We start from the raw sequence: 12,804 nt of genomic DNA on the forward strand, positions 1-12,804 counted from the left end.
AAAATTAAGAAAAACATTTTTCTAATAGCGGTCGCCCCTCGGCAGGCAATGACAAACCTCCGAGTATATGTCTGCCATGAAAAAGCTCCTCATAAAAATATCTGCCGTTCGGAGTCGGCTTGAAACTGTAGGCCCCTCCATTTGTGGAACAACATTAAGGCGCATGCCACAAATAGGAGGAGCAGCTCCAAAGGGGTGTACGCGCCAATTATATCTATACAGTGGCTCACAGCCTATTTCATACAGTTTCAGCTTATGAATTTAAATTATTGCAGAATGAAAAATTGTCGCAATTTAAAAAAAATTTTATGTAATATATATTAATATAAATATTTAGTTAAATGATTTGCTAACATAAAGAGTACACCAGAATTCGTGAAAATATAGTCCCACTCACACTACGGCATGAAATGCAACCACAATGCGGTATCTTTGTTCACAGCTTATTTTATGCGAGCACTTGTTTATGCTGTGGCGACGGCTAGTCGCTTGGTTAACGGTATTTTGAATTTCTTTGTTTATGTAACTAGCGCACAGTTATTGTTCTATGCAATTTTGGTATGTTTGTGATCGCCAAGTGGACAATATAAAAATATATAAAAAATGGGCCGACGTACTACGATTGAACAGCGAGAACTGGTCATCAAGCATTTTCAAAGCGGAAAGTCACAGCGAAAAATTGCGGAAATAATTTGTTTGAGTAGTGCTACAGTACAAAGTATCATGAACGCTTCGTTCATGAAAATCGGGTGCAAAATAAAGGCCGATGTGCCTCAAATAAAACTTTTGACGAACGTGATGACCGTTTAAATGTTCGAAAAATAAAAGAAAACCCAATGCTATCGGCTCCAAAACTGCTAAACGAAATTCAGCAGGAAGTGGGCAAATTATGTTGCGTCGAAACAGTGCGACGGGTACTACGTGAAAAGGGCTTTAATGGTCGAGTAGCTCGAAAGAAGCCATTCATAAGTAAAAAAAATCAATTGAGCCGATTTTGATTTCTGGAAAATATAATATAATACAATACTTTCTGACGAGTCCAAATTCAACCTATTCGGCTCAGATGGAATGTCTTACGTCTGGCGGAAACCTAATACAGAGCTCCACAAAAGCAACATAAATCCGACTGTGAAACATGGTGGTGGCAGTGTAATGGTATGGGCATGTATGTCAGCAACCGGAGTAGGAAATTTAGTGTTTGTCGAGGGTATTATGGACAAGACAATGTATGTACCTCAATATTCTAAAAGATAATCTACTCCAAAGTGCTGCGAAACTTGGAATACCTCAAGATTCCCGTTTCTACCAGGACAATGGCGGCAATCATGCAGACATGTCTCATATGGTACTACCCACATTTAATGTAACCACCGGCTCAATCACCTGACATGAACGTCATCGAGAATTTATGGTCATTATTGGAAACAAAAATCCGCACACATCACATAAGCAATAGAGGTCAGATAAAATTTTGGAGGAGTGGAACAAAATCGGAACGAAAGTAACGAAAAAGCTAGTGGAGTCAATGCCAGAAAGGTTAAAAGCTGTTAATAAAGCCAAAGGGTACCACATAAAGTACTAATCATTTTAAATCATTGGTTTAACTTCAATTTAAGAAAAAATGAATACTGCATGAAATAAGCTGTGACATAAAATTTTGAACTGTTCTGTGCTTTTTTTTTATATTTTATATTTAAAGCTTAAAAAAATACATGAAGTACCTTTTTTATACTGCAATTGCATATAAATTATTTGATATTTACATTTTTTTTTTCAAAAAAAGTTTTAGCTTTCAAAATACGGCATTCGAAGTTTTAGTACAGGATGAACGATATGAAGTGTTACCAACTTCACACTGCTTGTATCTGTAAAACAGCCCATGACATCAACGTCAAAATTGTTCTAATGACAGTTCAATATATTGTTTATAAGCCATCAAAAGCATTTGCGCCTCTGTTTTGTTGAATTTTTTTTTTTTTCTGTGATGGAATAGTGTGATGCGTTATATTTGGGTGGAAAATCACAATCAGCCATTGTTCGTGAGCTCAGTCACCTCAAAGTGAATAAAATGTTTGTGTATCGCACTATAAAACGTTTCAATGATACTGGTAGCATTGCAAAACGCTATGGAGGTGGACCAAAAAAAACCGCCACAACGCCAGAAATGGTTCGGAAAGTGAAGGCTCGACTTGAACGAAATCCACGTCGAAGTGGAAGAAAAATGGCCAAAGAACTGAAAATATCGGAAGGCAGCATTCGACGCATATTGAAAAATGAGCTCAAGGTCAAGGCTTACAAGTTCCAAAAAGCACACGATCTTTCACCCCAGCAAAAAAAAGTTCGGTGCGAAAGAGCAAAGGAGTTGTTGCACTTGCACGAACGTGGCGAATTTCCTTACATTGTGTTTCCTGATGAAAAAAATTTTCGAATTGAGCAGTTCATAAACACCCAAAACGATCGTGGTTACTTGACCGAACGCTCATACGAGAATTTGAGCCTACGTATGGCCACTCGAAGCAATTTCCGATCGGAAGTAGTGGTTTGGGCCGCAGTGACCACTGATGGACGCTCTCCAACCGTTTTTATCGAGCCTGGTGTCAAAGTGAATGCGACTTATTATCGGAAAAATGTTTTAGAAGCTAATTTAGAGCCGTGGACACGCAAACATTTCGGTCGTAGAGCATGGACGTTCCAGCAGGACTCGGCACCGTCCCATAAAGCTCGTGTGAACCAAGAATGGTTAAAAAATCATGTTCCACACTTCATTTCGTCCACACAATTGCTTTCGAATTCGCCAATGGATTATTCCATCTGGTCCATTTTGGAGAGCAAGGTGAGGACTAAAAAATATGCTAGTATGGATGCGCTGAAAAAAGCGATTATACGAGAACGGGCCAAAATACCTCAATATCATATTCGTGTGGCATGCAACTCATTTTTTGACCGTTTGAAGGCTAAGTGAATATGTTAAAATTGTAATCATTTTTAAAAAATTTTGTATTTGAAATCAATAAAAACTAATTTCACACAAAAAAGTTATGGTGTTTTGAATAGGTAATACTTAATATCGTTCACCCTGTAGTTCGCCTGCATGAAATAAGCTGCGAGCCGCTGTATATATGCCTTTTATAAAAACGACACAATAACTGAGGGAAACCAACCAGAATGTTTAATTCGTAGAAGATGCAATATTAACTTTTTTTATTTAATTTAATTCTAGGGTTAATTTATAATTCTCCTTCATTTCTAATGAATAGCATAATCAAACAAAACCTAAATCATAACCTCTTAGAAAATAAAAAGTTTAAAAAAACGCAGTATACATTTTTTAGTAAAATTTAAAATTTAATTTATAAAAAGTTCATATTTTTATTTTTCTTTAAAAAAGATAAGGTATTCCATTACCAAACTTATTAAAATTTGAACTACATGTAGATATAGGTATTAATGACTTATTAGTTTATATGTTAAGTTATTAATACATGTTTAATAGTTTTTTATTGACAAGTTCTTCCGCATAACTAAGCTTGCGAGTTTGTAGTCAACATGACACTTAACCGCTTATATTCATCCGGTAAGTATGCTACAATGTTGTGATGGTCACGTTTACCAGCATAGCACATCCACAAACCGTCAACATTGGAATGAATCTATTGACGGAAATCATAGTAACGCCTAAAAATGTGCTATTCCAGAGTATTTATTTCCACTAAGAACTGCTCGCCAGTGGCGTTTAAAGATACTATTTGTTCATTTTCGGTAATGTGTACCAAAGGCGAAAAGTAACTCAAACTAAAAACGAAAAAACACAAGCAAAAAAACAGGCAGAATTAAAACGTTTACGCTTACCGATTTACCACAAAGGCTGAGAATGTAGACTTTAAGTTTTAATTGTATTATTGTAGACTTTAGGTATTCAACTCAAATGGCACTCCTTACGCATGCCATCTTCACAAAATTGCAATTAAATGTGAAAGAATGTTGTTTTTATAACAAAATGAATTGTGTTTTTGAACTGCTTAAATATGAAACAATTTAAAACGAACTAAATTCATAAAAATTTAATGTATTTCTTCAAACTTTGTCTCTTGTTTTTGTCATTTAGACTTCTGCGAACAAGAGCTGGATGTTTGTAATCTTGTGGCCTTTGAACTTAGTAGATTAAAAATGTAAGTAGTTCTCACTTGCGTGTGTGTATGTGTGTATGCTTGTGCTGCACCATAAACGACCACACGTGTTTGCATGCATTTCCCCTTCTGCACCAACTTTTAATTTTTGCGAAAATCTAAAAACAAAACACTCTCACATATCAATTCTTTCGCGCTGCTTTCACTATCCTCTCAGGAACAATGAAAATTCTTTTACACATTTCAGCGAAAAATAAAGCAAATGCCTTGTCATGCGCACCGTCTTACGCTTCCTCAGTTTTGCAGCCAATGCCGATCGGCGCCGATCATTAATCGATGAGCATTGGCACCGCTTGATCAGTTGTGTGGCGGCGTTGTAGGTGTACGCATCGCAGAGAAAATGAAGTACAGAAGTCAGAAGAAAAATAAGTAAAAGAAGTAGTAAGCAGCAGTCGAGTGGCGTGTGTATTACGATCGTTAAAACGCTTATACGCTTAGCCGGCTAGGGGTGCGACCAATTGCTAGACTTTTCGAGTGCTTTTCATATTTGTACCAGCTCTCCGGGGGTTAGTGAGTCAGGTGGCAGGCATTAAATTCAATCGCTCAACGTTTTCAATGAGGCATGCCACATATGCGACACCATGCAACTGAATAGTGTTAATATTGCCGGTAGTGCCACTCCAGCTGCTGCCAAGCCGCTGCTCATGCAAAATAGTGCAGCGCCAATCTCAAAAATTTTCATTGACGACTTAACGGAGCGTAAACGCTTGTGGCGCATACCGTGGTTCATTATCATAATGTGTTGTGTGCAGGTGAAGTGCGGAATTTTATTGAAAATAATTTTCAATTGCATGCATCCATCTCTCTATTCAAAATAACACCAAAAAATTACTACCAAAAATACTCCGTGGTGCCACATGGGCGTATGAGTAACACATGGCTGCCTTCAAGTTTGGCGCTGAAATATGTATGTATGTGTGCGTGAATATGTGTGCGTAAGTATATGCATGTGTGCGCCTGCGTAGAAGATAAGAAAGTCATTACTCTTGCTTTTTTGGTTTTTCTTTTCTTCTTGTTGCTGATTTGCATTTTCCATTTAATCTATTTGCGTATGAAGGAAACAACAGCTACTCAAACAACAACAACAAAGTGTGCACATTGTTCGTATTAATTACATATTTCACAATTGGAGAAATAAACAATAACCGCAACACAGTTCACTTTTGAAGTGGTTGCGCTGATCCACTTGATTGTACAGCAACGACAAGTGTACGCCTGTACACATATGTGTGCGTATTGATTGATCGCTGTGTATGTGAGTGGCTCTGTAGGTATTGTAAATACAATATTTGTGGTTATTGGCTTTTGTGTTTGCAACACATTTTAACCGAATTATGTATGCTTTTTTTGCGCTGATATTCGAACCGAAGATAGATTCTGTGCGCTGCGCCCTGCACTCACAAACATCTGCACTAGCAAAAATTATAGCTCGCGAGTGCAAGCTTCTATCAATAAAATTACATATTTTTTGGCAACAAATTGCAGTAAATATATAAAAATATGTGTTGTGCCACATTGCCAAGTTGCCCATAATTCACTGTGGCAACTGACCTGATTTGGTTTTTATTTGCTGCTTCAGTGCTTTGTAGCCACATGAGTTTCGCTGCGCCGTGTGTAAGTAGTCCCCAGCTTTATTTTTGTTGACATTCCATTAGCAACAGCAGCCAGACATTAGCTGTTGACACAATTGGTTGTAAGCGCACACACACACAGAGGAACTCATCTGCCGCACTCTCCAATTGAATTTGTGTTACGGCAAGCAATCATCTATGAAGTAATGGATCTACCTGTGCGTACCTTGTTTACCATTTTTATGCCACTTAGTACAGCCTACATTTAACAGTACTGTTAAAATGAGTGCAGCTGCTTGTTTAACTGTCGGCTTGTCTGGTGCAATTGCTGTGGCAAATCAGTAAGTTGCGTTACTGCGATGGCATCGATACTGCCACTTATTTTCGTCACTTTCATTTTCATTGCGTGCGTTAGCGGGGACAGTTTGCGGCTAAGTCAAAGACTTGCAGTTAATTCCATGTAAAGTTGGCGTAGTCAAATTCCATAAACTTTATATGCATACAGATACGTTTTTTTTGTAAAGTGTTCTATATTTCCTAATATTCTGCGAAAATGGAAAACAGAGTATGCAGACTTCTTATTTATTTTGCTTTATTTCATTTCTCGACATAAAGTATTAGGTGCGCAGCTAAGTTCTCGCTGTTTTTTGATGAAAATACAAGTTTTTTCTGAAAAAGTGGTTACAAGTGAATCATTGAAAGTATTTCCCATCGCTGGCTACTACTTTTTCCCATCTTTCTGGTAGATCTCGTATACCGTCGCGGTAAAACTGTTAATCTTCTGAGGCTATCCACGGATCAAGCCATTTTTTGATGTCTTCATATGAATGGAACTGCTGGTCAGCTAGACCATGTGCCATCGATCGGAACAGGTGATAATCGGACAGCGTAATATCTGGAGAATATGGAGGCTGGGGTAGGATTTCCCATTTCGTTGTTTCCAGGTAGGTTTTAATGGGTTTTGCAACGTGCGGCCGAGTGTTGTCATGCTGTAGAATCACTTTTTCATGCCTCTTCGCGTATTGCGGCCGCTTCTTGGGCAGTGCTCGGCTCAATCGCATCAAGTCAAGTCGATACCCATCCCCAGTGATGGTTTCGCTTGGTTTTAACAGTTCATAATAAATAACACCAACTTGGTTACACCAAAATACATAGCATAACCTTCGCAGCGTGAATATTCGGCCCAGGCGACGATGTAGAAGCATGACCGGGCACTCTCCATGACTTTCTTTTCTTTGGATTACTGTAATGAATCCATTTTTCATCACCCGTCACGATGCGTTGAAGAAAACCCTTCCTTTTTTTGCCGCTGGAGCAGTTGTTCACAGGCGAAAAAACGACGTTCAACATCCCTTGGTTTTAACTCATAAGGAACCCAAGTCCCTTGTTTCTGAATCATTCCCAATGCATACAATCGCTTGGAAATGGATTGGCGGGTAACCTCTAATACTGAAGCAAGTTCAGCAAGCTCTTCTTGCGTTTGACATGGATCCCTATTGAGCAATACTTCCAATTCAGCGTCTTCGAAGGTTTTTGGTCTTCCTTCACGCGGACGGTCGTCAACATTAAAATCACTGTCTGCACGTTGTTTCACTTAAAGCAGCATCTCCATAAACTTTTTGTAGCTTTCGATGCGCTTGAGCCGTCGTTTTTTTCGAATGAAAGAGGAAAATCAACACTTCCCGCAAATGTCGATTATTTGGCACAAAATCAGACATTTTCACAAAACCAAAAATATATAATACCAAAACAAAATCACCAATGTGTCGAAGCAGTTTGTTTACCATATGTCTAAGCTTGGTTTATGATGTTTAGGTTATATTAGAATCGTCTAGCACACACTGCTAACGGCATCTATTGACAAACAGCGGCAACTTAGTTGCGCAGCTAATACAAAAAATGCTCCACTCATTTTAGTGTAAGGACAAAAAACAAAAAAAAAAAAAATAGAGAATTAACGCCAGCTTAAATGATGCAGTTCAGAAAGGGCAACTATTTGTTTAATTTTTTTTTTAATTTTAAAGTATTTAGCACTTCGTTGGGTATCCTTTAATAAAAATTGCAGCTTGATGTCCAGGTGGCATGGAGTCAACCGATTTTTTGGTGTATTCTGTATTAATTTGGTTCCTCTCGTCAAGTATCGCCTTTTTGAGATTAAATTTATTCTGGACGTAATATTTTCTTATATTTGTCCTCAAAATCGACAACTAATTTTTGATGACTTTCAAATCCGATGATTGTGCAGGAGTTTTAACAATGTGGGTACATTTATATATTAACCAAGTTTGTATTATTTGTGATTTCATGCAGAAGTTTTAAATAAACATATTTCCTGATTGTTTCTTCGATAAAAGTCGACTTTTCAACTTCATTTGGTAGCGTGCAAGCTCAAACATTTACTTTGCCACCGCTGGGTTTTATAGTAGCTAGCAAATTTTGGAGTTTGAGCTCCGTATTGGCATCGCACCATATAAAGCTCTGTGGTCTGGTTCAAATAAGTTTGCTTTTATCTCGTCTGCAAAAAACGGACCTCCAAAATGCTGGTGTTCTATTTAGATCGTCACGCGCGAACTGCAATCTCTTTGCCTTGCGCTTACGAAAGGTTTATTACAATCTATTCTGCCATTTAAATTTGCTTATACAATAACAATATAATCGCTACTCGCTCTCCATAAGGTCTGCTACCGTTGTGCGTTTTATAGGTCTTCGAGCAGAATTGAGCCGAAGTAAGCTTGATGCTGCATCGTTGACATGATTTTTAATTGCTCTGTGAGCCAAGGCAAATTGCTTCGCTACCTCAGTCACAGTTGATATCCCAAGATCTCGCTGAAGGTCGCTATTTCTTATTTAGTATGGCGCGTTTACTAGGCTTCGCAGAAATTTGTATTGCAGACCTTGGATGGAGGCGAAGTACTTTTGGCCTTATAGCTCATTTAATTTCAAGTTAAGCTTTTCCCCGTTTTTTCTTGACGCGAACACTCCAATTATAACGAGAAGGTCGAATGTTGATAATTGAATAGTTCCTCAAAGTTAAAGCTGTGCCAAAAATCATTTTAAAAAGTCCTCTCATGTTCCTTTCCACGATATATTTTTATCCATTCCCTTCTCAAGGTAGGTAGGTGAAATGGTCGAAGTGCCGGACAGGCACTCTTCAAGTAGCACTAAAGCACCGTTTCGGTACCATTATGAGACCTCCAACAGGCAGATATCTACAGCCAGCCAGAGCTGTTAGAGGAGATTGATTGGATTTAGGTTGGCGCAATGCCCTAGACTGTCGAAGAAAGGAGCGCCCAGGGACCTTAGTCGTCTAGCTGACAAGCCCGGACATTTACAGAGAAAATGCTCTACAGTCTCCTTCTCTGAAAGGTCCCCACAGCTTCTGCAATGGGGGTTAAATGGTAATCCTAGCTCTTCCGCGTTTATGCCGATCGTTAGTTTTCTTCGGAACATTTCGATCCCAGCGTGCACATTTAATAAAGAAATTATTTATGATACCGTCAGAGTATGAATCTATTCGGAACATATTTCCGACTTCTATGAATATCTCTACCCCAAGCCCATCGAGAGCTTGCAAACATATTTTCAGGCGGGCTGCTAACAGCTCTCCATATTTTAATTCCATTTCTATTTATATACATATAAGATTATATTAGGAAAGGAAGCATTTATATGGCATTGCATACTGAAGCGCAGAAAAACAAGCCCGTCTTCAAAGTAATCTATATATAATATATAATATATAATATATAAAAATTCAGCCGTTTTTCGCGTTGTGATGAACTTTACGAAGAATGGCTTAACCAATTTTAACCAAACTTTGTCACATTTAAGAGACACATGTGGAGAAGGTTTGTGTTTTGAAATTTTAAGAATCGGATACCAGGGTCTCGAGAAATAGGGCAAAACGTGGACCCGGGTAACCCTAGGATGTGTTTGTACAATATGTGTAGCAAATGGAAGCTGTTGATGATTTCTATAGTATAGAGTGTTTTTCATACCGTTCTGTGACTAGGGTCTCGAGATATAGGCCAAAACGTGGACCCTGGTAACCCTAGGATGTGTTTGTACAATATGAATGCCTTAGTACAGAGTATTTTTCATGCCGCTCCGTGACTGGGGTCTCGAGATATAGGTCAAAACGTGGACCCGGGTAACCTTTGGTTGTGTATGTACAATATGGGTATCAAATGAAAGCTGTTGATAAGTGCTTTAATACGGGGTAATTTTCATACCTATTGATGACTAGGGTCTCGAAATATATGCCAAAACGTGGACACGCCGCGTCTTTGTACCGAATTAAACCAAACTTACACACATTGTTAAGTAAGTATTGAAAATGGGTTTCGTAAAGTTTGGTTGTAATTCGGAACACCGGCAACGCGTACAGCGTTCTTTTGAACCAGCCATAATGTCGTTTACTTTTTTAACGCTTGGAGCGGAACTGAACTGTCAAATTGGCAGTGTGAGTTATATTACAATGTGTCAATATTTCTTCCTGATTTGAACGCCATAAGGAGAACACGTAAGTGCAAAGTGTAAACATTTTTTGTGAATCTTTTGGAGTGGATTTTGAAACAGTGAATAATTTCTTACGAAATTTGAGAATTTAATGTGAAATCCGAATGTTCAAATGAAATTATGTTTTGTGGATTTATTTTTTCGGTTCATATGCGATAAGCTACGATACACCATGAGTGAAAAAAATGGTAAAAAAAAAAATGAAAAAACAAAAGAAATTGTTAAAGGATGCAAAAGAAGAGCACGAAAAATGCGTAACTTTGATGAAAAAATTAATAGTCTTATCATGCAAATTCTCAACAATTTTCAGAAGAAAAGAGACTCAGAAGAACGTCAAGAACAAAATGAAGTAGTCAAACGATTGATGAATAATGTTATCCAAGCAACTATTTTAATTGGCAAATTCAAGAATGAAGACGTTCTAATACCAAGAATTCCAATGATTCCACCTGAATTGCCATTTGAATTCAAGCGTTTGCAACTGCCCATTCGTTTAGCATTTGCAATAACTATCAATAAATCACAAGGGCAAACTTTAGAAATATGCGGGATGAATTTAGAAGAACCAGAATTCTCCCATGGTCAACTATACGTTAGCTGTTCACGTGTTGGGAAGCCAACAACATTATATATTTACTCAAAAACAAATAGAAAAACAAAAAATATTGTTTATGCCAAAGCGCTTGAATAAAGAATAAAGAAATAAATAATATGAAAACCATATCTTTTCTGTTCTAAACCATATCTATTCTATTTTAGTGTGCCCAGCAAAGCGGGCCGGTTTTGCTAGTTCAATATAAAGACAAAACTTTCGAAGCACCAAATATTGACTAATTTTGCCTATGGGTTAGGTGCGAAATTTTTTAGCACAATATTCTTTAGTTCTAATTCTATGTTGTGAAACTCCACTTAATAAAATTCTTTTTTGCGAAATGCAGTATACTATCAATATTCTAAAAAATTTTGCTTCTCATTATCCGTACGGTTCTCAACATTTTTAAAACTGAATTATGTATTAAGGCAATATTATTAAAGTAATTATTTACTTATAAGGTTTCAGGATTGAAACCAGTTCCAATTTCTCCGAAGGTAGATATTAATTATTGGCAAGAAAAAGTTTCTCATATAAAATATTTTAAGCCAAATACTCAAAAGCATCTTCCCACTAAGTCACTACAGCTGTGTTTGAGCTTGAGTTCGATTCCACTGCTTCGCATAAAATTACTTGCAATTTTACTAATATCCTTCCACGCAGCATCACAATGGGCTATGATTCTGAGTGTGCCCCACAGTGGACAACCACTCCAACCAACAATTTTGCTTAATCACTTTCGTAATTCCACCAGAGTTGCATAACCTAATTGCTAACCACCACAAAAAGAGTCTCATGCAAAACACTTAAAACTTTGTTCTACTATTTACTCTTTCGAAATCACAGCTGGCACTTTTTTACATTGCCAATGACTGCATCTATCAGCGCCTCATGTTTATACCCGGACATCCCTACGATTATTGGCGTTACTTCACCTACGCTTTGCTACATTCTGATTTCATACACCTGCTGCTGAATGTGTCGCTACAGGCAAGTACTCAGGCTATATACTTGTAGCTGTAATCCACTAGAGTTCATTGGCTCTCTGTGAGTGTTGATGCGCCTAATAAATGACTTTGCGAATACGAATAAATGACTAACAAATCGGTCGTTATTTGCTTTTCCTAAAGAAAACATCACATCATTCTTCACGCTTCCCCATTTCTTTCATTCTCTGTTTACAGTGCATGATTGGCTTTTGTCTGGAGAGCGAGCAGGGCCATTGGGAAGTAGGCTTCATTTATGCTGCTGGCGGACTTTCAGGATCGTTGGCTACAGCATATTCTCAGCCTGAACTGTCGTTGCTGGGCGCGTCGGCCAGTGTTTATGCCCTACTAGCGAGTCATGTGCCACATCTGATGAAGGTGGGTTGCGTTGAACATTAAAGAGTATCTAAGCAATTGCTGTTTTTCATATTTTTACTTAACAGAATTACCGCCAATTGCCGCATCGTTACCTGCGCATTGTGTCGCTGTTCATTCTGTGCCTCAGCGATGTTGGGTTTACCGCTTTCCATTACCTGGTTAATCACAACATGAACCCTCGTATTTGTGTGGAGGCACACATTGCTGGCGGCCTGATTGGACTTTGTTTTGGTTTTTTACTCTACAGTTCTGTCAAAGGTCAAGGGTATTGCGCCGACTGTCATTTGTCAAATACTTAAATAATATAAACTTTCATAAACATTTGTATGTATGTGTGTACATACATTTTGCTTATAATCATTTTTTATAACCATTGCATCGACATATGTGTCCATGTGTGCGTGTATTTTTTGTGTAACTGAATTTGTTTGCTCATTTCATTTGGATCGTTCGCATAATGTAAGCCAGCATTAGTATTCCGTGCCAATAAAATTATGCATTTTTTCATTTCTCAAAAATATTTGGCAGTTTTCCTAAATGGGAACGTAATTGTTTAGGTTTTTATGGTGTAT

General features: G+C 37.9%; 1 protein-coding gene across 3 annotated transcripts in view; it reads left to right on the forward strand.

The window, feature by feature from the left end:
• Positions 1-4,502: 4,502 nt before the first annotated feature.
• LOC129249028 (protein rhomboid) overlaps positions 4,503-12,804 on the forward strand; it is a 46,255-nt gene continuing 37,953 nt past the window's right edge. The window contains exons 1-4 of one of the 3 annotated variants that reach the window (XM_054888641.1): positions 4,503-4,939; positions 11,715-11,858; positions 12,053-12,232; positions 12,298-12,497. In XM_054888641.1, coding sequence (XP_054744616.1) covers positions 4,769-4,939; positions 11,715-11,858; positions 12,053-12,232; positions 12,298-12,497 — 695 coding nt within the window. In that variant the 5' untranslated portion in view covers positions 4,503-4,768. Of the gene's footprint in view, positions 4,940-11,714; positions 11,859-12,052; positions 12,233-12,297; positions 12,732-12,804 lie in introns of those variants that run through there. The other 2 variants (XM_054888640.1, XM_054888642.1) reach the window with 2 other exon arrangements.

Source organism: Anastrepha obliqua, chromosome 5 (assembly GCF_027943255.1).
Source record: "Anastrepha obliqua isolate idAnaObli1 chromosome 5, idAnaObli1_1.0, whole genome shotgun sequence".
NCBI lineage: Eukaryota > Metazoa > Arthropoda > Insecta > Diptera > Tephritidae > Anastrepha > Anastrepha obliqua.